This window comes from Electrophorus electricus, chromosome 9, assembly GCF_013358815.1.
Source record: "Electrophorus electricus isolate fEleEle1 chromosome 9, fEleEle1.pri, whole genome shotgun sequence".
Lineage (NCBI taxonomy): Eukaryota > Metazoa > Chordata > Actinopteri > Gymnotiformes > Gymnotidae > Electrophorus > Electrophorus electricus.
The window spans coordinates 19,123,032-19,150,739 of record NC_049543.1 but is presented as its reverse complement, the minus strand read 5'-3'; the positions used below and the strand labels follow the sequence as shown (position 1 = coordinate 19,150,739).

The 27,708-nt window shown below is 39.3% G+C and overlaps 2 protein-coding genes across 2 annotated transcripts in view; one reads left to right on the top strand and one right to left on the bottom strand.

Moving 5' to 3' along the window:
- Window positions 1–24: 24 nt before the first annotated feature.
- Window positions 25–7,712, top strand: LOC113588839 (kelch-like protein 33). Its single transcript, XM_027028200.2, has 8 exons — window positions 25–263; window positions 1,632–2,416; window positions 3,365–3,807; window positions 4,170–4,292; window positions 5,156–5,275; window positions 5,599–5,849; window positions 6,327–6,497; window positions 6,639–7,712. Exons 2-8 carry the CDS (start codon window positions 1,636–1,638, stop codon window positions 7,162–7,164), a joined length of 2,415 nt encoding a protein of 804 aa, XP_026884001.2. The 5' UTR covers window positions 25–263; window positions 1,632–1,635; the 3' UTR covers window positions 7,165–7,712.
- A 1,345-nt stretch (window positions 7,713–9,057) lies between these two features.
- LOC113588837 (echinoderm microtubule-associated protein-like 6) overlaps window positions 9,058–27,708 on the bottom strand; it is a 53,246-nt gene continuing 34,595 nt past the window's right edge. The window contains exons 23-43 of the mRNA XM_035529940.1: window positions 25,703–25,834; window positions 25,128–25,216; window positions 24,812–24,988; window positions 24,319–24,520; window positions 23,771–23,897; window positions 22,995–23,009; window positions 19,958–19,966; window positions 17,853–17,931; window positions 17,092–17,221; window positions 16,613–16,711; window positions 16,017–16,190; window positions 15,436–15,644; window positions 14,890–15,047; window positions 14,648–14,762; window positions 14,349–14,537; window positions 13,890–14,062; window positions 12,926–13,088; window positions 12,735–12,838; window positions 12,431–12,584; window positions 12,236–12,336; window positions 9,058–11,759 (exon numbers count right to left, since the gene is read on the bottom strand). Of these exons, the coding sequence (XP_035385833.1) occupies window positions 11,735–11,759; window positions 12,236–12,336; window positions 12,431–12,584; window positions 12,735–12,838; window positions 12,926–13,088; window positions 13,890–14,062; window positions 14,349–14,537; window positions 14,648–14,762; window positions 14,890–15,047; window positions 15,436–15,644; window positions 16,017–16,190; window positions 16,613–16,711; window positions 17,092–17,221; window positions 17,853–17,931; window positions 19,958–19,966; window positions 22,995–23,009; window positions 23,771–23,897; window positions 24,319–24,520; window positions 24,812–24,988; window positions 25,128–25,216; window positions 25,703–25,834 (2,624 nt within the window). The 3' untranslated portion in view covers window positions 9,058–11,734. The remainder of the gene's footprint in view (window positions 11,760–12,235; window positions 12,337–12,430; window positions 12,585–12,734; window positions 12,839–12,925; window positions 13,089–13,889; window positions 14,063–14,348; window positions 14,538–14,647; window positions 14,763–14,889; window positions 15,048–15,435; window positions 15,645–16,016; window positions 16,191–16,612; window positions 16,712–17,091; window positions 17,222–17,852; window positions 17,932–19,957; window positions 19,967–22,994; window positions 23,010–23,770; window positions 23,898–24,318; window positions 24,521–24,811; window positions 24,989–25,127; window positions 25,217–25,702; window positions 25,835–27,708) is intronic.

The window sequence follows — 27,708 nt, the reverse complement described above, 5'->3', positions numbered from 1 at the left end:
ATTAGTGCAGAACATCAGAGACACCAGAACACTCCCTTTGTCTTGGGGAATATGAAAACAACAGACGAGTGATCTACTGGTGTAAACTAGCTGGAGGTGTAAACAGCACTAAGTGTTAAAAACTTAAAGGAAGTTTAAAGAACTGTAATTTCATGCTTAATTGCTTAAAACTAAGACCTGTGGCTAGGCTTGTGCTTATGAAGGCCTTCCCTTGACTCCGCAGTTTTTCTTGGATTAAGATTAAGTCTCCTGACAGTCCAGTGGTAAGTTTTAAATCCTGAAATGTGACCCTCCCAATTAATAACAAGGTACCTATTCTATAACTTAACAGACATTTCCTTAAAACTATCTTTAGTTACTAACAGTATTGGTAGCCTTGAAAGACTGTAAAGCCTAGCACAACAACCCTGTGACTGCAGCCTTCTGGTGTTTACATTGGGCCTGTCCCCTCGCAGTAGAGTGCATGCCTAGTACATAACAGCCTAGTTCTTCCAAGATAGCAACTTTGTCAAAATGTCCCTCTTAAACAAGTTCCTTCCAACAAGCTTCACAGTAGCAATGAGGTTTTGATATTCTGTGATAATACAGTGACAAGGAACAATCAGATGCTTTTTAGCTTGAAATGGGAATCAGTGTTTTTTTCTGGAGAGCAGTTTGGCATGCTCCATGGTAACATCCCACTGAATACCACATTTAGTCACTGTTTTCTTAAGGTAGACTCATGGACACAGATGTTGTCAAGTGTAAGAGATGCAAGCAAGATTCTACATTACGCACATGTACTGACCTTTGTAGGACATCCACTGCTAGGCAAAGTAGCAATGTTGCTAAATTTCTTCCAGTCCATATCTGTCTGACTGAGGACTGAGAGAAACCTTTAGAAACTATTCTGTAACCTCTTTTCCAAAATCTCTTTTGACTGAGCCAGGTTACCCAATGTTGCACTTATTACAACAGAAATTTGTTATGAAAAGCATGTAGGCAAAATATTCTGCATTTTAGATGGCAGTGAAGGTCAAACACATGCCTGAATTGATCTGAACAACTGATTCTAATTATTTTCTTTAAAGGTTGTGAATGTCCTAGAGTTTGACACTTTTAAAAATTAATTATTTAAAAAACTATTTTGTAATTTATTTTTTATTATTTATTTTGACCAGGATTATTTAAACCATATTTTCAATGAACATATGGCAATTGAAAATGCTTTGTTAAATACAACTATGATTTATCATTACAACCTAGAAGATGATCAGATCAATTTTTTTGGACCCATTCTTGCAGAAAACCAGGCAATTTGTGTTAGAGTTTCTGTTTGTTTCCAGCAATTCATTCAACAACCATAGATAGACAGCAAAGATTAATTCAACCCATGTGTGAGTGTACTTGGCACAGGACACCTAAACAAAGGGGTTCACACTCAACAAAGTCAAAGATGCATTACAGCTTGTTTTGTGCAAGCCATATAGCATGGGCTTTGTTGTTGAATGCAACACACCTGATTCTCTTGCGATGATGAAATCCAATATCTTGCATGTTTTATTTCCAATAATCAACAACAGTATATTGAGAGGTGGGAATATACAATTTTATCTTTTAAATTAAATGCAATGGTTTTGCTCTTCCCACAGGACGATGTCTCTGCACCAAATCCAGGAAAAGCATCAGAAGAAACAGTTATCCTTACGGCAGCGGGCAGCTCTGTTTGAGTCCAGTCTCTCTGTTAGGGAGAAAAATGACAGAGGAAGCAGTTCACATTGGAAAATTAAAGGAGAAACACAAACAAACAGCGCTTCCTCATCGTCTCTCAGTGTCCAAACAAAAATAAAAAATGGTAAAGCTAGTGATGCTAGCAATGCTCCTTCCACATCAGACATTACCACATCATGTGCCTCAACTCCAGAGAACTACCAGGACCAAGAGCTCTGCCCTTTCCTTCTGCAGTCCCACTGTGACTCTTTGTTCACTTCGTTAAATGGCTTAAAAAAGGAGGGGCTACTGCTGGACTGCAGCTTACAGCTTTCTGGGAGTTCCCACAGGGTGCACCAATTAGTGCTTGCCGCCATCAGTCAAAAGGCAGAGGAGTGGATTCACTCCAGGCAGATGCAACTTAAGGAGGTGAATTTAGGTGATATGGGAGGGCCGGAGTGTCATATAACTCCCACAGGACTAAAAGCTGTACTAAAGTTTGCTTACTGTGGAGAACTGGATGTGACCTGCACTGAAGATCTGGAGGAGATGCTCATGGCTTGCAAGTTATTAGGGGTAGAGCGAATGGCACAGGTGCACTGGGGAGAGGCCCAACCCTGTGGGGGAGCAGAAAGAAAGAACAGCCTCCAGGTGATAAGGAAGCTGTGGGAGAGGCATGTTGGCTGTGATGTCATCATAGAGGTGGAGACGGGAGAGCGTTTTCCCGGTAACCAAGGAAGAGTTCTTTTGACAAAGTAGCTTTAACTAACATTTGTACAGGCATGAGAATGTTTTAAAAAGTCAAGCTCACTCCCAAGCTGAGCCAAAACCATCACTAAAACGCTTCTAATTTCAATTTTCAGACAATAAAATGAAAATCTTTTTGGTAAAAGTTCCTTATTTACACCTTTTTGCTCATCAATATTCAATAATCTTTGCTTAGAAGGTGCTTGTGCTGTTACATGAAGTCTTCTTTGATCCTCTTCAGTCCTCCGCCTGACTGACAGCATCATTTCTTGCTTTTCAGTCATTTTCATAGAAGAAAGATATAATTTGTAGTGAGTCATTGACTCATGGATGGTCTGCAATACATATTTTATTGTTTGATTTTCTGCATCTTCTGGTAAGTGTGTGAAGTGATTTCACAGTTCAGTAGAACTCACATATCTTGTTAAGTAGGTTTATAAAAGGCCATGTGTATATGCTATGTTAATTTGATTTTAATTTTAAAGCAAGACATTAAAAAAGAAAATCCAATTCCTGGACACATGAGAATGGGGCTGCTGAATCATGAACATAACCATATTGTAGCACATAGCATGCTGATATTTGTTTATATGGGCTTTCCATATATATATATATATATATATATATATATATATATATATATATATATATATATATATATATATATATATATATATTGGGTTTTCCAAACATATATTTTTAAAAATCCATAGGTTTTATTGAACTTCATAGGTGTCTAGACTGTGGAGCAGAGTAGTAGGAAGAGTGTCATGAGGCAGGAAGATCTGAAAGGCACAGAAAGACATGCTGTGCCGTAAACTGGACCCGTTATGCACCATAAGGGCTGTTTATGCACAATTACTTATTCATTTTGAATTGCATAAGACTGCAGGAAAAACTGATTTGACCCTTTTTGTGTCCCTTTCAGCACATCGTGTCATACTTGCTGCTGGGGGGGACTACTTTCGGGCCCTCCTCTGCGGAGGGTTACGCGAATGTGAACAGGAGGTGGTGCGTATCCAGGGCATAGCAGCCTGGGTGCTGTGGTCACTGCTGGACTTCATCTACTCTGGCCAGCTGAAGCTGGGCTGGCAAAATGTGTGGGACCTCACTGAAGCAGCACTGCAGTTTCAGCTACAGGGGGCACTCACGCTCTGCTTAAACTTCCTGCAGGAACATTTAGACAACACGTCATGTCTGGACGTGCTGAGTTTAGCTGAGACTTATGGGCTGCAGCAGCTTGGTTTGGTGGCAGAGAATTTTGTTCTAGCCCACTTTCAGAGGATCTCAGAGGGGGAGAAGTTCAAGGATCTCTCCTGCCACCTGCTAGAACATCTGATAGAGAAGGACACACTAAGTGCAGAAAGTGAGGTGAGGTCTGAAAAGTAAATATCCAAAACAAAGACCCTGAAAACATTTTCAAGAAATGTTCAGATGGTGCATTAGTTAGAAAACAAACAGTGCTTGTCTGTGTGTGCATCCCACTGGATGCTAGGAGATATTTAACATACTCCCTGTATATTAGAAATGGCATATTCATGGAATTTGTCTATAAACAGGTGAAAGCATCTTTTGTGGCTTGCTGTTATGCCACAATTCTCTGTAGATTCACTTACTCTATTACTGGCTACTTCCATGGTGCAACAAAAATAGCACATTTATAGTTGTGTTTATTGACTCTTCACCCTGTAAATACTGTATCACTGCAATTCATCCTTTCTTTCTCTGTCTAGGTGGTGGTATTCAAGGCAGTAGTGAGCTGGGTAGAGGAGGATAAAACTCAGAGGCTGGGCAGTTTCCCTGCGCTTCTCCAAAGGATCCGCTTTCCCCTAATGACCCCACAGGAGCTAGAGGAGGTAGCAGCACGGGTGTAGAGAGAGCCAGGGTTGGGTTTATTTTGTGAAACTCCAACACCAACATTCACATTTCATATTGTCATGTAGCTGGATGGAGCAGGAAAAGTAATGGAAGTGTAGTTATATTAAGCTGTCTGTGAAGCTTGCTGGAAAACCACAGGGCAGAAACCTTTGAAACCTTTTCTATAGGGAGTGCAGAGGCTATAAAACAAAGAACACGATCATACACACAAATGATGGGAAATGATGGACCAGACCAGGACTAGAGAAAATAACCAGAATGGCATGAAGGATAAAAAATAACATAATAAACAACAGATAATACTTCTACACAAAACTTTAAGCTATAAACAGAAAGCACATCCTGACTACACTAGTCTAGTCTATCCAAAAAGTAGCTGTCTCTGCTTTGCCTGTTTAACCAAGTAGTTGGCAGTAGCTTTTTCAAATTCACATATAAATTAAGTGCCAAAGAAGTTTGTTCTAACCTTTCAAACAGATCCTAAAGTGCTCTAGGAAATAAAGCACATGGGAGAAATCTTTAAGCCAGAAGGCAAACCTGTACACTGTAAAAAGGTATCTGGTGTTACAAAAGTGGAACAGAGCACCGTTATGACAAAAGGCTGTCTCTTGTGTTGTGGAACAGTCCACTTGCAAATATTTTCACAGTTCAATTTTTCACAGTTTTGTCTTTTTTTGAGTAATTTGATGAATCTGGAAAATGCAGACTTTTAAATATATGACTTCTTTTTCGTGTCTTTTCTCTTGAACACCCCTCTCAAACTACTATTCTACAAGCCAAAGGAAATGTACACCTCTGAGCTGCTGCTGTTCTCTCCTCTTCTTCCCTGTTATTCTCACAGGTTCAGAGCTGCAGACTGCTGAGTAGAAGTCCGGAGGCAAGAGCGGCCTCAGAGGCTGTGAGGAAACTTCTGGACGAAGAAAACAGAACAACCAACTGCAAACCACGCACCCCAAATCAGGTACCAACGCTCTCTGTGCCCTTCACTTTGAATGCACATTCTCACAAATGTTGCAAATGTTTATTTTGGCAAGTATACAAACCCCTTGCACTGTAAGGAGCCACTGGTGAACGGGTGGGTTGTATCCTCATTTAATAAGCCTAGAGTTGTTGTTTTTTTAAGTTTAAACCAGGTTGTGCGGTGTGAGTGTCATCATAGAATTAGACATTTTTATAACAGAAAGCTGCTGCAAATGTCACTTCAGTTCAATGTCTTCAATGTATTGAAACAAAGTTTTAAGTATATTGATCGCATTGAAAAGGGGGACCCTTGTGTGTAAATAGGTCCTGGTGCTAGTGGGAGGCGACAGCGTGAATGACAACTTTGAGCGGCGCGAGCCCAACCACTGCCTGTGGTTCGTCCGCCGCTTCCTGCGTGGGGAGGGCCTCATCCGGACGGTAGAGTGGGAGCTCTTGGCGCAGCTGCCTGATCCCTCTCGACTCCGCCACTGTGTGTGTGTTCTCAATAACGTGCTGTATGTGCTGGGGGGGCGCAAGTACTATGGAAAGCTGGACATACTGAAGTCTGCGCTGAGGTAAGAGCTTTGTGTGTGTGTGTGTGTGTGTGTGTGTGTGTGTATTCTATTTTGTGGGGACCAGGTGTTAAGCTTACACTTCAAAAAGGATTTAGGGGTGGTTATTAATGCTTAAAATGGCAGTGTAAAAGGAAAACTAAACTGACCAAAAATTGATTCTCTGAACCATGGGATTGGGGGTGGTGATGGTGGTGGGGTGGTACATGCTAGAAAGGGCAGGCAAGAATCCCAAGAGCTGGAAGGAAATAGAGAGGAGAAAGCTTTAGAGAGAGAGTTGAGAGAGAAAAGAAACCCAATAGGCAGATCCTGAGGTCTCTACCTAGTCTTTTGCCAGATCACAGAACAAGAGCTGCTCTTAAGTAATCAAGAGGTGTGGTTGAGGCACCCTGTGCCTCCCTCTAGTGGCCAATAGTGGAATAGCAGATCCTTATACCGCCCAAGGAACAGAGCTAGTGTAATGTGAATGCATGTTCTCAGATTCGACCCTGCCAAGTATAAGTGGGAGTGCTTGCCGGACATGGCCAGCCCCAGGGACTACTTTGCTGCAGTGTGTTGGGGAGGCAAGGTGTTTGTCCTGGGAGGTAACCATGATGACATGAACTGCCTGGACTCTGTGGAGTACTACACACCTGAGGACAACACTTGGAGGTGCACGGACACCTATCATGATTATATACAGTGTTAAACAGTAGAGTAGAAGCATAAAGTGACACATACTGCATATGATGAAGCTTTTATAAGCACATTCTTCTACTGTATAACACCATGTGCATCGACTTTCTCTGACAGGCTGGCTCATCCATTAGACACGCCCATCTGCGGCCACGCGGCCGCGGTATTAGATGGAGAGATCTACGTGTCAGGAGGCTGTGACTCCAGCCTCCGTTGCCTCCCTTGCCTGTGGCATTATGACCCCACCCAGGGTTGCACAAGTCGATCTCCCATGACGGGTGGCGATGGGCGAGCGGGTCATGTGATGCTGACTACAAAGAACCGGCTGGTCGTGGCTGGCGGACTGCAGCCCACGTGGATAGGGTTCAGTGACCAATTGCGATGCGAGGCATATGATCCACTCAGCGACTCCTGGACAGCCCTCCCCCTCCTGCCTCGTCCTCACCTATCACCTGCTGCCACGTTGCTTGATGGCCAGCTGTATGTCATGGGAGGGTCTTCAGCTGATTCAGCACGAGATACAGCGTGGGTTCATCGCTATGATCCTTGGGAAAATAGCTGGGAGAAACTGGGGATGATGCCTCGACCTTTTGCTGACCTCGCAGCATGCACGCTTCAGTTAAGCCTAGGCCTTAAGGGTTAAGACAAAGGCAAAATTTGCATGTTGGTGATGATTGGCCACTATGCTGCTTAGGTAGATTGATTAAATACATGTTTACAAAAAAATTATACAGGAACAGTTGAGTAATGAGTCATGCTAACATGACTGTTTTATAAATGTTGAATGAAATGACTCTGTAATGCTCATAGCAACACAACGTGTCCTGTCAGGGTTTTAAACCAACTTTTATATCACTATAATAACATCGTTTTCACTAGTTTGTTTATAGTTGCTTTTTGGATCTGTTTATTTCCACATGAATTTATTTGGTTTCAAGCACCATTGTATCTAACTTGTTTTTGGTTTTAGTTACATAGCTTCTATGAAAATGTATATGCAGTTTACTTAGTATATTTGGTTACTCCATGAAATATTATACAAACAGTATCTCTAAAATTGTAAGATGTGTTTGAGTAAAATATTACTCTCATATTACTTAGAATAGATTTTGAAAAAGTATATAAAAGGCTGCTTAATCTTCAACACGCATGTTCAAGAGGACTATCCCTGTCTTAAATGATTTGAGTGTATTTTTTGTGTGTCTGTGTGTTACTTATATGAGGTTTAAAGTGCCAAGGCTTCTCCAGCGTCTCACTACTGTGTGCTCTACTGTAAACACTTATATGTCTTTTGTTAAGAGCACACATGACCATCACAGATGCTCTGAACAGCAGAGCATGTGTAAAGATCTTGGATCTCTTTAAGCACACTTCTATAGACTCATTTAACTTGCTCATTGTGAGACAGATGCACAGAGCAAACAGAATCTTAAGAACTTGGCAGGACCTTTTCCACATCAGTGTTAGTAGAGGTGTATAGTCAGGCCCTTCTAACCATTCAGAGCTGGGGCAACAAATAGTGGATGGGGAAAAATAACATATTTTATAAAAAAGTAATGTAAAATAAAAACATCAACCTATTCACATAGGCTACTTTACATATCCTTGGTAACTACAGGATGCATTTCTATCCAAGAGTGGAACTAATCAAAACTGCTCACTGCTCAGGGACTGGTGATATTTAAAAGGGTCTTGTAATGTAAGTCAATTAGCAAAATAACAGGAAATCTGACATGTGGAATTTATGATTTTCACTACAAGGGTGGGCATGGTGCTATAGGCCTGTCCCTATGGAGAAAATAATAAATTCTCAGCACTGTGAAGAAGGGGCTATGGCAATAATAGTAAAACATTAATGTCTATCTATCCATCTAATATATATATATATAGGTTGATAGGTTGAGATTATATATATATATATATATATATATATATATATATATATATATATATATATATATATATATATATATATATAATCAACCTTAGCCACTTATCTTCAAAAATTGACTATCAGTGAGACAGACCTAACTGAAAAGCATTACTCAAGGCTACCTTCAAAGAAAATCTCATAATTCAGCGAGGTTGGCAAACTAGCGAGATCAGCCAGCTTCAGGGTGACAGTCTTGGTTGAGAGATTTGTCTATGGAAAAAAGGGGGGAAAAGGGGAAAATTCCATATTCCAATAAATAAAAATGAAAAGTTTTAAGTAGACAAAAGAGAGCATGATAAGAAGAATGATTCCTCTGTAAAGGCTCTTGTCTTTCATTTCCTTTGGTAGCAGTGGACCACACGTATCTTAACCAGATAAAAGCTTCCAATTCCCTTAGTACTATACTGCATGTAGTTTGAAATATGTCCATATGTGGCTTCCTTGTAAAAACTCCCAAAGGGAGTAGTACAATTTCCTGTCACCTAGTTTTATTTTTCCAGTTGATACTGTTCAATGGAACATTACAGAAAATAAAAAAATGCATACAGACACCACATTATATATAATGATACACATATATTTATTTTAGAGAGGAATACTGTTAACACCATTTTATATCTACAGAGCAATTTCATTTAAGATTTTTCTACATATATTTAATATGAAGCACATTTACACAGTTACACATTCATAGGTTTAGGTGTATGGAAAAAAAAACAGGAGAAAAAAAAAGTCAAGATTATCAGACGCTTGTGTAAGATTGTAAATGTAATTTTGCTTATCATGCCAGTAAACTACCTCTCTCTCTCTCATACAGAGGAAAATGAAGATAAAATACTTAAATTAAATTAAATAAACAGAGAAATGGAAATGTGGGGAAAAAAATGCATCATCTATTGCCATTACAGACTGAATTCTGCAGACCTTAATGGATTCATCTCCAAATACATGCTTTTGAGTAATGACAAGAAATCAGACAATTATAGAATTGCAAATAATATAACTGAAATATAGTAAATTCTCATATGTGAAGGGGAAAAAATCAAATAAGAAGTGATCACTTAGTCCACAGTAATATTCAACTCCACTTCCAGACTTTTAAAGACTGCATAGTAAACTTTGGTGTTGATTTCAAAAGCCCACACATCTCTTGCTCTGTTTGTGTTGGACCTGAATTAGCCACCATCATTCAATGTTCCTAAAAGTGTTTACAATATTTCTTTGGGCTCTAGGTTCTTTTGATACTTATATTTTACAGTTCTCTGTCTAATCCTGTATGTTGCTTTAGCTTTAAATATGTTTCTGTAAATGGTAGCATTGTTTATACGTGTTTCAATCCAGCAAACCAAAATGCTTTGCTCTCCACCAGTAACCGGCATATTCAAAGTAAGAACACTTTGGTGATATTTGTAAGTGTCGGTGGACTCTCCAATGAATGCACTGAATGAACTACTTAAAGACTTAATGGCTTAGTTGATTTTTTTCCCCTTTTGTTTTATTAATTCTTATAGTAAGAATTCAGAACATAATGTAGATTGCCAAGCTTAAAGGTGGGACCTGCTTGTAAAGTTCAAGCTGACTGCTGAACCTGATGGTTCTCATTCATTACTCATACATAATGTTTAAATTTGTTAAATGTGTTACATTCATATCCACTCCTAGCTCATCTTTGTCTGTTTATACAGTTTCTCAATAAAGTAAAGCCTGTTAATCATATCCTAAGGCAAGTATTCACTTCTGTGTCAAGTGTTTCTTAAATCTGGACTATTTATAAGTCTTGCCATACATTATTATACTTATAATATGTTTTTCATAAATACATTTGTGTTTTGAAGCTCTTCTCCATTTGTTTTGCTAAGTGAACTAACAACATAGCGGTTATCTGAAATACATATCTGAAATAAACTTATTTCCAAAAATAAAATGCATAAAATTACTTTGTCTTGTACTGCAGAGTTAGGAAACATGATAATCTAAATGCTTAAGTCGGTCATTTGCTGAGGGGTCATTTCTGCAAAATAATTAGCTAACTAGGCAGATGATTGCATCAGTTAGATGATCTTAGCTGGCTAGTTATCCATTTATGTTAGGTGAGCTATGTGCAGTTCATAGCACCTTTTGGACATGGAGCACATAGGCTCCTGCAGAAAGAAACAGACCGGCATAATGGTCAAGTTTCTTAAATAAAGTCCACGGCTGTGTGCACATGCTATGATTAAAATAATCACTTAATTTAAAAATTGTATTCAGGAACTTGAGCTATTTTGTTATAAAGTTGTGTCACTCATTTGAGCATTATTCATGTGAAAAGACCACTAAAGAAAGTTAAGCAACTCTTACACATATTTTTTCCAAGTCAGAGTGATCAAATATGTGTAAGTGATCTGTGAATGGCTTTTAAATGAAGAGCATCATAAAGTGATGTAATGTGCCTTCGCATAAATCGCCCCAGGCGGCTTACATAGACTGGCACTTTTCAGTCATTGCAACTCACAATGTGCCTCTAGTAGACTTTAATATCCAATGCCATAAGAGAACTTGGGGCATATGGTCTATAGTGATGACTATAGTGATTCTTGCTTTTTGGCTGGTGTTTTGCAACTGTGCATTGGACTCTAAGTATAATCAAAATTATTAGCCAATTAAAGCACATTTTGTGCAAAAAACAAAACAAAACAAAATCTGATGTAATTCATCATGTCATAAAATTATGCACAATTTACATGCTTTTCTTCTTTGCACATCATGTTATAGCATAACACCATGGGAGAATATGTAAAAGTGGACTCTTTTATAAGTTTATATGCATAGTTCACAACAGTTATTACAAATTTAACAACAAAACTTCATAATTATATAGCACCAGAGCATTACAATACTCAATAAACGTATGAGACACACATGAAAAGGCACTTATGCTTGGTCATAGTAACCCTAAAGCTAAGTGGAAAAACTACACAAGATAGTATTACTTCCAAACACAGAAATGCTTTGATTTAAAAGCAAACACACCCATGTTGGCAATCTGTACTTTAGTTCCTTGGTTTAGAACAGATTACAATGTAAACATAAATATTTACTACTGAGGTGATTATTTATTCCATTATAACATTATTATAATAGTTTTGCTCAGTTTTGCAAAACATGGATCAAAGTCTAAATTTCAGTGCAGCATTCTTACCCTCCGTAAGCAACCATGTAAAGTGAAACCATGTCCTGAAGAGTGCAGAGGCCTCATATCTGAAGTTTATGCTGGCCTACCTTCTTCACAAGTGTCCAGTCACAGACATTTCCATACAAACACACTGCAAGAAAATTACAGCATACAGAGAAATGAGATCATAATTGCACCATGCATGCACTGAGAATGTGTATAATAAATCATTTTTCAGCATTCTTCATATACAAGCCTTATATACAACCCTCTTAGATGTGCACTAATGGTAACATTATTGTTAACATCAAAAACTGCAAGCCAGATCTAAACGTCACATAAGCTGTATTGATGGATACCATTTGAAGGAGGTAGCAACTGAAAAGCTGATTTTCAACTAAACACTGCAATAGATTCTCTAGATCTGAGGTTATCAAGCCACTAATGTAGCTGCCAGTGAAATTCTGCTACAGGGTTACACTGTATGTTATTGCATGGGATCAGCCTTCTGTGTAGATTCTGGTCATTTCTAAGTACCACAGACTGAAGACCACTGCTACGTTAATTACATGTTTTCATAAATTATGAGAATTACAATATGCACCATTTGTAAGCTTTCCATTTTACCTGCAATCGTCGCCTCCAGTGCTGATTACATATTTGTCATCGTACGAGAAGCGTATGTTGGTCACATGTGCAGAATGACCAAAGTACCTCTTGTTTTTAGCCTGGAAAACACAAAAAATATTTCAAATGAGACATCTTCAACTCAGCCCCAGTGCTGATGTATTAACAGTAATTTTCACAAAGCAGGGAACATACAAACTTCTCAGAGCACGGGAACTCGAAGAGCTTGACTAGGCCAAAATCATCTCCCGTAACTATATTGAGGCCGGCATGTGAGACACAGGCGCAGTTGACATCCGCTTTGTCTGCATTTCTTGGCCAGACTCCTAACACCTCGTCACCAAGGACACTATAAAAAAAACCAAAACAGTACAACTGGTTGATTTAGAGCGGGGAAGCAGGGAAAATAAATATGTGAAGATAGTGTTGTAAGAAAAAAAAAAAGCTCACTGAAATCCTACACTGACCAGAGTGAGCCATTAGGATAAGCTAATTTTACCTGGTCCAGGAAGCCCATGTGATTCGGTCAATTAGGGCCTGATCAGTGATGGTTTTGCATGAGGGTACCTCGAGAACCTGCCGCTTGTAAGATCCTGTAGACACCTGTAGGGTCACAGCCCACTGTTACATTCAAAATGTGCACAGACGAACATCTATATTACTGACTACAATGTCTACTATAATGTCCACCTGAATGAATTTGCTGTCTGCAGAGAAGTCCATCTGTATTACAAAGCCAGGTATGTCTTTGCAGTAGCTCACTCGGCTGATGGAGGAGCCCTGTGTCAGGTCATACAGGTCCACGGTACTTTCAGCTGATCCCACTCCCAGCAAAAGCTTATCAGGACTGAACCTGACAATTACAATCCAACTTCACATTAGACTAGACCAATATTAGACTAGACCAATATATTGTTTGACTGATAAAATATCAGTCGATATTAAGGTACCACAGTTTAACTGATTTATGAAAAATACTAATAATACATGTCTAGTATTCAGGAAAACCAGGAAAGTGAGGCTATTTTTGTCATGGTAGGCTGGTCTCCTACCAGAAGGGACACACCCACTCCAGATAGGGGCTGTACCACTAACCTGCCCCGCTCACAATCACCTGCCTTTTGACAGGAGACACCTGCTCCTCATTACCTATCACTATATATTCCTGCAGGTTCAGAGAGCGCATTAGCGGTCGAAACCTCAAGTGCCCCTCGGTGCACTGCTGATACTACGAAGACACTTCGTCTTAGAGTAGTTTCTAATTATTGCATTCCTAATGGAAAATCAAGAACAAATCTGTTCTAACTCGCCTCTTGCTTCATCTGTGCTGCCTACATCACAATTTTGAACAACAACCAACTATACAGTTGAATGCCAAGAGGCATTGTCTTCGTGGAGGGGTAACTCCCTTCAGAGTCAAGGGTCTTCACATTAAGTTATGGCAACCTCACAAACCTGTATTTATTTTAAAACAGCTCTTCTGTTAACGGCAAGTTATGGAAACCTCACATGCCGTTAACAGAAGAGCTGTTTTAAAATAAATACATTTAAAATATGGGCCAGTCACGTGGCCATTACATGTGGTCAGGAATATACCATGTGTGCAGTATAGGACGGAAAAGTGTTTTAAAAGTGAATGGCCTCCACGTGTTACCGAATGTCCTGTATAGCAGAGCTCCTGTCCCGCTTCTTGCCCCACATCTTGAGGGAGTTGGTGAGGAAGATGACGATCTCCCCATTCTTCATGCCGACGGCCACCATCTCCCCATCAGGACTGTAGCTCGCACACTTGGCAGGATGACCGAGGCTGACTCTATTTAAAAGTTTCTGTTCAAAGACGGAGGTGCTTGGCATGTTAGTCTGAACAGGTGCTTCGTAGAATGAAAGTAAGATATACACAAGAGAGGAAAATTAATCAATAGGTCAGAGATCAAATCACCAAATAGACTTTTTTAGAGTAGGTCTGCGATGACTTACTATTAATGTCAAACCTTCTGGCTAGAGCACAACTCTGCAGCCATATTTGGTCTGTATACTGTACAACTGAAATGACTAATGCTCGACCAAGATATATTTTATATACAGAAGCAAACTGTTGAGAAAGGTTAATAACTTTATCAACAAGGTCCCATATCCGGATGGTTCCGTCATCGCTGGCAGTGATGAAGACATCTTTGGACGGGTGTGTCGCCAGCCCCCAAATCGCTCCCTGCATGTGGCTGTTTATTAGGACGTTAGAGGCAGCATTCTTCTCCCCAACTTCAATAATCTCTCCATCCTTTGTCCCCACCAGAATTTTCCCCTAATCACATGGGAAATCCAATAAAATGCAACATTGGACATTTGGGATAGGTGATGAGCAATCATTATTATGGAGGCTTACAACTAGCTGTGTGTATTTGAGTAAGATACCTTTCCACGACACACAGACCGGACACAATCCACGACCTGGCCCGTCTCTAGTTGAAAGGCACGGCATCGCTTCATCTCCTGATCCCATAGTTTTACTGCACCTCCCTCTTTTGTCCTAACACACACACACACACACACCATTCAGAAGGGCAGACACATACACTCCGAAAGGGCATACACATGCTCATATTTGGAACCAACATCAAACACACACACACACACACACAAAGTACGGTTCTCACGGTCTTTCTTTGCCTCCTGTAACGATAAGGCCGTCTCTTAGCGTGGTGTACATAGTGAAGACAGGGCCAGTGTGAGCTTTGGCCACCACCCTCACTAGGAAGTGATCCCGCCACACATACACGTCCCCATTTATGGCCCCTGTGAATGTCAGGCTATTCTGAGGGAGGGAGACCAGACACAGCCCTCAATGTACGAAAACCGTCACCAGTACGCACATATAAAGGATGTCTCCATGCAAATGAACTTCAACCAAACCACAGCGTCAAACACATGCTGATGACATATGTGTAGAAGGCAATGAGGACATTGATTGTTTTTTTATAGAATGCTTGGTTAATCTGTAAACAATACACATTAAACACAAAGTTGAATAGGTGCTTTTTTATTATACAGTGCATAGTTGCTGAAATGGCCTCACTAAGCGATGCTAACATGGGTAATGGTTACGAAACTCTATCGCTGATGTTTGATTTCATGCTATAAAAAAAACGTATGGTTTTTGTAATAGCATGGATGCGATAGCAGGGATGCAGATAAACACTTACAGCACCAAAAGCTACTGACAGCATGGTCTGCAACCTGGCGTCCGCAACTGAACCCATGACTCCCTTCTTATACAGGAGTGATCCACCTGCCAGTGTCCAGAACTTGATGTGCCTGATCCCCACTGACACGAACTGCGAGTCTGAGTCTGGTCGGAACTCCACCACAAAGATCCTTTGGGCTTGGCCTCCTTTGCTGGTAACTTTGGTCCCTAGCAGGTGCGGAGAGGCGTAGAGGGAACACAGAGAAGAAAGCTGCAGAGGGAGTGCACAGTGTGCAGCCAAAGCTCCCTAGCTGATTTTTTTGCACAATACAGAAATTGGCACTGTTAAGCCAATCAGAATGCGTCTCCAGAAACGTGCTAATTCTAATATGTCAGGCATCAAACGTTCGAAACATAGCAGCTCGGACCTTTGGCTGTAAAAAGTACCTAATGAATACTTTAATACTTGAAGTATGTAAAATAAATAAATAAAAAAAATCAATGCTGAAAAAAAGAAACCACACAAAAAGAACATAACCACAGAATAAGCTGCCAGTCCCCAATCTGGAAGCTACTGAGCAAACTCTGGTCCGGGCTTACCTTCCTGCCAGCTCCACACAGTGATGCTGTGGTCTGGCTCAATGCCCACAGACAGCAGCAACTTGCCCGTGGCGCTGAAGTTCACGTAGCCCACCCCTTTGCCGTGGTAACCGCGGAGGATGGACAGAGTCTGTTTAGTCATTGCGTCCCAGATGTGGATGGAGGGGTTGCTCCCTGGACAAAAGAGAGTGGCACAGAAACATGACAGTGACTTTGCAGGTGGACGTGCCGAAAGACCCCCGCACCGTGGAGGGCGAGGCGGCTTTTTATTGGCTCTGTGGACGCAGTCCACACTTTTAGGCAAAGTTGATCAGCAGTTGGATAGATGCTAAAATTGCAGTCTTTACAAATACGCTAAAGAATTTGCAATAGAAACTTAAAAAAAAAAAAAAAAAAAAAAAAAAAAGCTTTGGTGCAACCAAGTAACTTTAGTTTCTGCTGCAGACATGAAAAAAACTAATGTAAATGAACATGCTTACATGTCTGGTTATGTACTACAGAGTATAGGATTACATACGCAGTATGCACATATTATCCATTTTATATATGTGGATTATCCATATTATCTACAACATTATGCAAATACCAACACTTACCGATTTGTCCCGTAGCAACAACATTTCTGAACTTCGGATGCTGATTGACAGTGAGACAGAGAATGTCGTCTGTGTGTTCCAGGTAAAAACTCTGTGTACCTGACAGAAATCACCATCAAATCTTGGTCAGGTTTTGGATGAACTTGAATATAACGGTTATAAGATGGTTTTATGTTCAACAACATTGCCTTTGCAAATTGCTCTAGCAAATAACTACAAAGCATTTATAACCTGCAAGCTATTTAATTTTCAGTTTGATTTGTATTTAGCAATTTGTGTTTTGATAGTTTTTCTAAATGTAAGAGCTCCTATATGTATTACATTGAAACACACTAAATACATCAAATATTTAGTACACCACATATGTATTTAGTATACCATTAAAATAATTTCTCACCATTCCTGGAAAACATCTTTTGCTTCCATTTGTACTTTCTGGATTCTGTATGTATAAATCTAAAAGCATTTTTTGTGTGTACCCGTGGCAAGACTGTGAACCAAGGCCATGGCTGCAGTGGGGAATATGATGTCAGTGCCATCATTGAGGTAGTGAAGGTTGTTTCGACAGTCAAAGCCCCTGAATCCAAACACATGGTCCAATACCAGATCCTGAGATGCGCAGTAAAACAGACAAGCTTATGCTATTTAAAAAATTCAAATGTACTGTTGAGATGTTTTACCTAAGGTAAGGTAATGTTGTGTTGTTTATGCTCACTACCACATTTTATTTGTCCATTTAAATAAAAGCTAAAATGAATATTTAACACAAAAGTATCCTAGCAGTATGACTTATTGTTCTCTGCTCACTTTTATTCATTCATTAGCCAGTTTAGAATTCATGGGGTAATATAATCCTTTATCTGTGTTCATTCAACCTCATCATGTTGGAAACTGCATGAACTCATGTGCATGATTTAGTTTAATGTGGCTAGATGATCATATACCAGGGGCACAAATTAACCACTGTGAAAATGTTAATATTTCAGGAACACAGAAAATTGAGTATGTGGGCACACACTCACAGACACCCACACAAACACATCCACACCCACACACCAACAAACACACAAATAAACAAACAACACAAACAACATGGGCATGCACTGCGATTTCAAAACCTTGGATTAGTATCTTGTGGCTACAATAAACTAAATTAAAACAACCTTTTTTTCAGCCTCTTCTGGGCTCTGATGAAAATGCTGACTGCTGGAATCTGAGTTACCCCATAGTACTTCTTTACCTCCACTGGCTTCTTCTTCTTGTAGATGTTATTTCTCTGCAGCTTCTCTGGAAGAGGGATGGCCCGACTTACAGGCGGCCTGTGGATATGAAGCTCTTGAGCACACTTACATGCAATGTTTTCAGTAAAACCTCACATACATACTGCAAATCTTTTCAACTGTATGTAACATCAGTGACAAAAATTAAAAATGTAAAAAGTTGTGATTCTTTTAGGTTTTTAAAATCATATTGTTTATGTATAATATTTATAATGATACATAGATTAAAATTTTAAAAATTTTGGGGCACTACTGGGTTTTTTTGGTTTTTTTTAAAGAATTGACTATAGTCAATGAGCTGAGGAAGTATATCTGTTGTCCCCTGACTAAGTCACCAACTAATTCACACCCTCTACACACTCTCTACCATGTTGGAAATTTCTGATTACATAAGAAATTCATTTTTTATCATACTGTGAAGCTGTAAAAAATGTACCAGGCAGCAGACAATTGTAGTTGTAGGTGTGCCAAATACATATCCATAAAATATAAAGTATACAAATATACGTCCATAAAATATGTAGTATTTTAATATCAGCTTTAATATCATTTTTAATATCAGCTTTATTTTTAAATATCTCTCTGTGTGTGTGTGTGTGTGTGTGTGTGTGAGTGTGTGTGTGAAAAATGCATGCACACGTACACACAACCTGCTAAACATGCAGTTGATATTCACAAGTCAGACAAGTGAGTCCTTCCACGGCAACGACTACATTATTTATATTAATTTAGATTAAGATGATTTAATATTCAGCTCTACAAATGCAATTTTCCAAAGTCATTTCAGCAAGAAGGCACTGTTATTGCAAGCTTGGTTTGAAAGAAATTTCAAAAAACACATTTGACTCTCCAGTGTCATTTCCCAGGGGAAGGATTGTTAGAAATCTGATCCTACACCGTGAAATGGGGAATGGGATTGTTGTGGTCCTAATAATATACTGTAAAAATGTTTACTGACACATGCCTGTTCTGTCATTGGTTTCTGTGCTGAAAACAACAAAAGCAATTAACATTTAGTTAGAGTCGCTTGTGACATGATGGACACATATTTAAGCAAACAATTTTCTGTGTGTTTAATTTATACAGAGAAAGGCACACACACACACACACACACACACACACACACACACACACACACACACACACACACACACACACACACACACACACACACACACACACACACACACACACACACACACACACACACACTTCACACAAAAAAAGAGGACAAGACAAGAAAAACCCCAAAACCTTGCTGGGAGGGTCATAATTTTAGCACTTGAGGCAAAAAGAGGCCTCCTATTCTGAGCTGCAAGTGAACATCTTATGCCAAACATCCATATCTAGTTGCAGAAAAGACAATTTGAAGAGCATTAGAATGCAATAGAATGTAATTCGTTATGTTTAATTCTGAAGCTCTAGCATCTGATCATCTGATTACAAAATGTGATTACAGATGATGGGCAAATGTTCATAAAACAATGTTACTATATCTTCATTTTGAAGATGCAAACTAGACATTTACATAGAGATTGGTAATGCAAATTGACAAAGGTGAGCAATTCTAGGTCACAGGGTATAGGTCGCATAAATTCCAATACCTAATGATTAATATATATTAATATATGCCTAATATATTAATATATTGCCATAGAGTAAGACCAGTGTTTGGGGGTATTTTCCACAAATCAGTCGCTTTGGTCACTGGCGGCTAAAAACTTGGGGGCATTAAAGTGAAAATGAATATGTTACAGAAGGATGTCCAGGACATGAATGCTTGACCCACAGTCCCAAAATAGGAGAAACTAAAATGCAAAAAAAAAAAAAGAAGATGACGACCATGTTTTGTTTAGTTTGATTTTCTTTTCTTTTTCCAAAGTGTGGATAAGTCAGGATAGAAAGTTTGTGAACGGGTTTCGTGAAGGGTTTCATGAATTGGGCAGAGTTAATGAGAAAAGCAGCTCTGGCTGTGTGGCATGTGCTGGAAAGCACACAGGGACACAGCAAACACCAGAAGCTGGAGGCACAGTCAAAGCTATCATGAGAAAACAAAGCATGTTACCTGGATCCTCTTCATTGCAGCAGACAAAGCCAAAAAGTGATTTAATAGTGGTGTACTGGCTCGATCATCATTAGAGCTACTCTGAGGTTTAAAGTATCCTGCGCGAATGCTCTAGAGCAGGGGCTCCCAAAAATAACTCCAGCTCCAACCCCCTCAACTGATGATGCTACATCATTCACCACTTTACAGCAAAACAGGAAACTTTCAATGGCAGTAATGAACTGGTAATCTTTCCTGTATTATTTTAGCTGATTTTACTATACGTGTATGTATGGTTTTTTTTTATTTTTTTATTTTTTTAATTTAATATGTCATGGAGCAGCCCACCCTTGGAATGAGTAAACCTGCTTTCAGAGTTTTTTTTTTTTTTTGATAGACCAGTTGAGTTTGAGTGTCTAAAAAGTGAAAGGAAGAACTAGGAGGAGAAAAATCAGGACAAATACCAAATCTGATTAAAGTACTAGAGGAGCAACCCAAAAGTACTAGAGGAACTATGCAGAGGAAGGAGACAAGTTTCATTATTTGGCTGCTGTGGCCATACCAAAAAGCATCCCTTGAAACTTACCAAACAGTTCAAGCATAAAGCATCATTACTATTTTGTCTGAACATTTATTCACATATATTCACAAATTGCAAATGTTTTATGCACATATGAAAAATCAATTGTGGAGCAACCTTTAGTTTTGGAGCACCTGACCCTGCCTTTCCTCTGTTTTGGAGCATGCTGGAGAGATAACATCTCAAAGAGTGAGCAAGGGGTGGGATGACAAAGCATGTCCAAGTTTCAGGGCTTCGATTGGAATAACGGCATCATTCCCAGGGGCAGGAGATATGCACTATTGGACATGGGAACCACGGAGATACAAGGGAAGAGGCTGCATCAGTGGACGTGTGGACATGAGTGCCCCCAGCAGAGGAAGGGAAGGGAGGTATGTGATGGATGAAGCAGATTCGGATTGAAGTGTATGCTAGCTGCTGAAAAGCTTCAGCATGGCCTTTCTGCCTTTTCCATGAAAGAAAAAGGTTTTTCACCATCAGTGTGGCTACCAACAAAACTGTCTCGACCCGCCTTGACTCGACAGCTAGACAATGCTTTCAATTCCTGATTTACTAACATCTTAAAATGAGTGCCAATTTGAGTGTGCAGTGTAATATATTGCACATATAGCCTCTGGATGTTTTATATGTGACTTATAAAGAAAACTTGGGTGAGTAACAAGTTGTGCAAAGAATTACCATAAATATAAACTGAACTGAAATTTGAGATAGCAGAATTAGAGATAATAGCTGTATATAAGTATATATGATCTATAGGGTATACAAACAACAAGAAGACAAATAAATAAAACGTCAGCTCTGTGGGTAAAACAAATGATCAAGTAAACAATTAACAGAGTAGAAAGTATAGAACAGGGAGAACCAATATATAGTAAAATCAAAATTTGCTAGATACATAACATGAATCTCTGTTAGTATTTTTAGTAATTTGCTCTCAGTGCCTATGTATTCTCCTTTCTCATAGTCTCTTTCTCATCACACTAAAAAGCAGCTGTGAAAGGTGCAACAGATTAATAATAAATTACACACAAAATTCTCAGAAATATTTTATACTACTTTGGATGACAAATTCATCTATTTACATGGACACCATGAGGTATAAACACTCCTAACTGCATACTGAACATGTAAAAAATATTTAAATATTTTTGTAAAATAGTTTTGTCTTATTTTGGCTCATTTGAGAGACACTGACCTCACAGATCCTGTTAGTAGATGAGTCTGAACTAAATAAGAGTGTAGACACACAACCTGTGCAATAAAACCTAACCTGAGAGGCAACCCAACTTGAGAGGCAACTTCCTGGAATGCAACCAGGCAACCACCTGCCTATTAAAATCAGTAACACACCAGATGTATAACAGCACAGGTGGACTAAGAGGCCACACAGGAAGCATTGCCAGGGGTCTCAAGTTCTTTAGACCCATCAGATCAAAAAGGCAAAACAAAAGACCAATGATGGGAAAAGTCCTGATGAAAGCAAGTCTTCAGTGAAATCAGATCAACAGAACTGAACTGCAGTGAAGTGAATTTACCATCAATTGGTCTACTTTGCTGCTCACTGGGATTTGTCTGCCAGCCTTTCATGAGCCATAATGGACAATAAAGGAGTGATGCGCATAGACTTGAATGGAAAGCTAAGTGTAGCGTGCATGCTATATGTTGCAAGAATTAAATAACACCTGCAGTTGAGCATGCTCATTGGTAGAGCTCCAACTGGTAGATTCCTAAAATTCCCTAATGAGAGATTATGAGTGGCAGATTTACACCAAATTACAGAATCCTGGCATGTATAATTTACACAGGCTTGGTGCCTCATATAGTGCAATGTGCCAGCCCTGACGCTCTTTTGAGAAAACAAATGTCCTTTTTCAAAAACTCTTTTTAAACTTACAGTTCATTTGGCTTCGATTGTTACTGGAAGGTACGGGGTTAACACTGCTCTTACGAAATTAAAGCTAAACAAGATAGTTATGACTGGTAGACAATAATAGAGCAGAATCTGGGTTTAAGTGGGTTTAAATAATATTCATGTTGTACCTTTGATATGAATGCAACTCTGATTAGTGAGAATCTACCACTTAATAAGGAGCATAAATAAAACAGAAGGAGATCATGAGCCAATGAATTGCATTAGAGACATTTCCTGTCCCTATAATTTCATAATACTGAGGTAATGGTCTACAAGCAAAAAATGATCATAAATTTCAGCAAGATGTTCATAGATAGGAGATAAATTCATTCAGAATATGAAATGTATGTCTGGGAAAGAAATGCAAGAGAATAAATTATCCCTCCAGAACCATCATGGATATAGCATGTTCCAGCCATATTTGTGTTGCTTAGACAATCGTACAACCACAGCAGGTCACAATAACTTCATGAATTCCACAAATTGTAATAGTGCACATTCGACCAGATACCTACTGCATGATAAACAGTATTAAGGTCGTATGAGACATTTAAGAAGTTACTTACTTGACGATGCCCTGCCTCCAAGGGAATGCAAAGTAAAACACAAAGAGCGTCTGCAATGTTTGAATAACTTTGATGGAGGAGCACACAGCCGCAGCATAGAAAGACACACAAATTTACATCCTAAGAGGCTCGCTAAGCCTCAGTGCCATTCTGAGTCTTTTGTGATGCCTATACATGCACAAAGATAATATTGCAGAAAATCATCACAAGGCAGAAACAGTGATTCTTGCTGACCAACCAAAATCAGTCAATAAATGAATAAACCAATCAAATGCAGCTTTTCTCAGTGATAATAAACTGATTCTTAATCTGCAAGGCGTGGATAAAGAGCCCCAAATTCTGTCAGTCAAGATAACACTTTAAATCTCTTACTGAAACAAGCTTTAGAAACTCAAAGAAGTAAGTTGCAACAGCAAATAGAAATCTAACAATCATTTTTTTTGGTTTGAACATGTAACTAAAACGCTATAGGAGCTAAAGGGCTTTATGAAAAAGTAAAACACCACAGTACAGTGGGTGAGATTGAGACTAGTATATATAATATATAGTATTGGTATAGTATTGGTAATAAAATAATGGTAAAAGTCCATTATTTGATGATGCAAGATATTTCCTGCATCTCAATCCTTTTACATCGATCCTTTTGTCCATCATTCCATACATTGCTACTACCTCAAATATGTACCATAGCTTTCTACTACCTCAAATATGTCATGCAGAAACAGGGCTTAAGGAGGTAGAGCGGGTGAGGAATGAAGTGAGAATTGGAGGTGTACCTCTCCTCAGGAGATACCTCCTTCTGCTGCAGGTGAGGTTTAGTGCCAGCCATGTCTCGAATGCTCACCACGTTGACCTTAGTTGTGTAATCAATAACCTTCTCCCTTGCAACATCACTGTCATACCCTGCACAAACACCCGACATACAGCCATTCAGGCTGACTCAGCGATGAAGATGGCATAGTCTAAGTCTTTAAAATAAGAAATTACATTCAGAAAACATGCCTATAAGGGAAATATATTATATTGACCTTGATAACTATTGGGTAACGCAAAATGTTTCATTAAAATTGTACAAAGGTTCTCCCAATCATTGGTTCTATTAATAATTTAGTGAGTCAAATCACAAAAATAACATTCCCAAAACGAAACTCCTTGGGTATACAGAATAACATTTTAACCTTACTGTCCCATTACTTACAGTAGTTCAGAAAAATATGCCCAGTATCCGCATATGAGAAATGACCAAAGTAATATAACTAGTAACTCAGGACACTGCTGATGTAAAAGATGCTGGATATCAAGAAGGAGTAGGAAGTCTAGCTACCTCCGTCCTCTTCAAGATCCTCCTCGGACTCCTGGCTGTCAACAGGCCGGTTGTCTGGAGTGACAGAGGAGTCAAGGGTCCAAATCATCAGGCTTGTGTCAGCTCCCCCAATCGTTAGCAAAATCATGTCATCCTGAGCCCACCGCACGTTGGTCACATGAGCACTGTGGCCCATGTAACACTTAAATCTGCCATACTGGCCCTGCACACAAAATGAATAAACGGTGAAAGTTGGAGAATATTTTCTTGAAGACAACTGATATTTCCTAATTTCTGTAGACCTTTGAAGCATCCACAATCTTATTTTTATTATAGACCTTTTTGTTTTCATTTGTAATCTTTATGAGGAAATGTATCTGATTTTAAAAAATAAACAACCAAAAACCGATATGCCAAACATATGCAGTCAAAATTACACAAATGAATTTCTCAAATCGCATGGTGAAATAAGTTGGTTTCTTTCAGTTTATGTGGGAAGGTGTCATTTTCTCACACTTGCGGGGTATCTGAAGAGTTTGAGGAAGCCAAAGTCATCCCCTGTAGCCAGAAGCTTCCTGTCTCTGGTGAGTGAAGTAGTGTTGATGTCAGTGATGCCGCTATGTGCTGGCCAGATGCCTTCAGAGGTGGGGCCCAGAACAGAGGTCCACGAAGCCCATTCAATCTTCTCAATCTGAGAAATAATCCAATAATTCATCTATTAACAAACATTGCAGACTGTAAAAGTGTTTACAAAAGTTTTTTTTTTATTTTATTTATTTTTTTTTATTGACTTTACTGATTCAGTGTCAGCAATGATTCTTTTGACTGACCTCTGAAGCGTGAATAGTCTGTCTCTTTCCCCTTGGGGCTTCAAAGAATAAGTGTTCTTTGGCACCAGAATTAACTTGCAACAATTTACCTAAATTAAAAACAACAAACATACAAACAAAAGGTAGTCTGAAAGTTTAGAGCAAAAAATTGCGATTACTAAACCATCTGTTTTAAGTACTACTCTCTGAGAAAACCCATTGACTCATAACCACAAAGGTTACAATCTGACTAAGAGTATTAACAGGGCTACGACAAAGTCTGCCAGGGCAAGAAAAACCAGCAGTTAGAATAATTATATTTACATCAAACATTCATGCAATGCTAGCTTCAATTCCTTAGCGGTATGTCAGTTTTTACTCCAAATTTCTCTAGCTAGGTTGTCCAAATGAATCCATCATTACTATCTAAGGGCACATTCCTGAAAGAGAAAGCAAAGACACTTGGAGAAGGGAGGAGGGTGGTGTCTGCTCTCTGATAGATGACTGACACTATAAGTGGTCACCCTGAGAATATCAGAACCAATCAAACAGCAACAGTAAGGGAGAACATGGCTGTTATTCTGTAAGGTACTCACCACGTGTGTCCCAGTCTATGTGCGTGATGTAGCTTGTGGCTCCTTTGCAGATGCCCACTCTCTTACTGGTCAGTACGTTGTATATATCCACAAAGTGATCATGAGAGGCCACAGCGAGATATTTACCAGCATCTGATCAAGGACACACACACACGCGCACACACACGCATGCATGCATGCGCGCATGCACGCACACATGCACACGCACAGAGCCAGACACACACACACACACACACCCAGACAATCAAGATGCTCTGGAATACCAGTCGCTGCCCTGTGGAGCAACCGGACCCTCACGTCTGGAACAGCTCATCACACCCACTGCAAGAGGCTGTTCGACAAACTCCAGAACATCTTTGGCTCTGCTAAAAGGGTACTGCCTTCCCTTATCAGGTCTCCACACCACTCTGTAAGGAAGGTTTATTAATCCCCCGCCAGGACACATGGCTCAACTTTTACGACCCCAGCCCTGAACTGCGGGGCAACAAAAGTCATAAAGCACCTCATGTGGAATTAAGAGATGACTTCACAAGCGGGAATACTTCGATCAAGAAAAACTTATAAAAGACTATATTCCTGAAAATATTGTATGGGCAATGGATCCACAGCGCCCCTCAGTGACAATAATAGACTTCCCATCTGGACTTGTTAACCATGTATGGCTAACAGTGTATTGATTTCATATATAAACAGGCTCAACACACTCAATTTGAGCTGAAGTCTAACTAGGCTATCTAGCACTGAACAGTTATGAAATCCAGTCTCTCTCTCTAGTTGTTACGTTTTCTCTTTCTGGTTATTTCAGTCAGTCATGAAACCATTATATCCATGCCTTAACTCTATTTTTCTAGTGTCTGCATATTAACCTTTATACTTGTATTACTTAGTGATTACTTCCTCTTAGCTCCTAATAGTACACGTGTAATAATAGTACACGTACATGTGTAGTAATGCTTTCTACCTTTGTCTGCATCTCCCTTCTGTGCTTCTCCGTCTCTCTCAGTAACCAACTCTGTTTTTGTGTTGTGTGTTTCTTGGAAAATGTAGCTGCTTTCTTACATATAATTGTGTGCTTTGTATTACTTATCATCGTTGACACTACCTAAATATGTGGACCAAATGGCTCAGGTGAATTAAGGTAACTGATCCCACCTTTTATAATTCAAAAGACATGTCACATTACCAAATACCACTACCTTTTTGTTTTATTCCCATCTTTCTTTTCTTTTTTTTTTTTTTGTTAAATTTGTTTTTTATTTTTACCAAAGCTGGAGACGAGACAAAGAGGCATTAATATGCATGAGCAAACCTGAGAACGATTTCTCCTCATCCCTGAGTCAGGGTTATAAACATCAATCCTCAGGAATTAAGAGTCAGTAGAAACAGGAGAAGAATAAGGAGTTTTAGGTGGTTAAGTTGGATACAGAGAAGAAGTTAGAACCACTCGCTAGAAGAATTAAGTACTTAGCATAGTGTCTTATTTTATGTTTGTCTTATATCTAGTATGTTAGTTATGTCTTAAACCATTTAATTTGTTTTCCACTATTCTGTCAAGATAGTAGACAATTGATGATTGTCCCTGGAAACTGACGTAAGAGCTAAATTCGTTCCATTCATAGGCTTTCTCGGGGTGTTTATAGCGAGTTGCATTTCCTAGAGATAATCCTGTTCAGGTTCATATTTCCTCCCCTCGTTAGTTGATACAATAATATTAATAAGAATCTCCTCGTCTTTTAGGCAACCCTCTGGCAGTGACGTTCACCGCCAGCTCCATTAACTTTCTGGATTGGCTAGTCTTAGTTAGCACTCTTGGTAAACAGTTCTTTGGCTTGTGCAAAAGTTCACCCCTCTGATCTCAGTTCTTGTCTTTGTTGCTTGTTTATTATGATTATATGATTCATTTTCTTAATCTCTTCTGCCCCCTTTCTTTTCTCAGATGTCACTCGTTAAGTTTTCTGTATGCCTGAGTCCATCTAAATCCATCTTAGTTGTCTATAGCAATGGTA

What these genes read in the sequence shown, in the direction of transcription:
- LOC113588839 (XM_027028200.2), top strand. Translation starts at nt 1,636, where the DNA reads ATGTCTCTGCACCAAATCCAGGAAAAGCATCAGAAGAAACAGTTATCC. An exon ending in GACGGGAGAGCGTTTTCCCG is followed by an intron (nt 2,417 to 3,364) that starts GTAACCAAGGAA and finishes TGTCCCTTTCAG; the next exon opens with CACATCGTGTCATACTTGCT. An exon ending in AACCACGCACCCCAAATCAG is followed by an intron (nt 5,276 to 5,598) that starts GTACCAACGCTC and finishes GTGTGTAAATAG; the next exon opens with GTCCTGGTGCTAGTGGGAGG.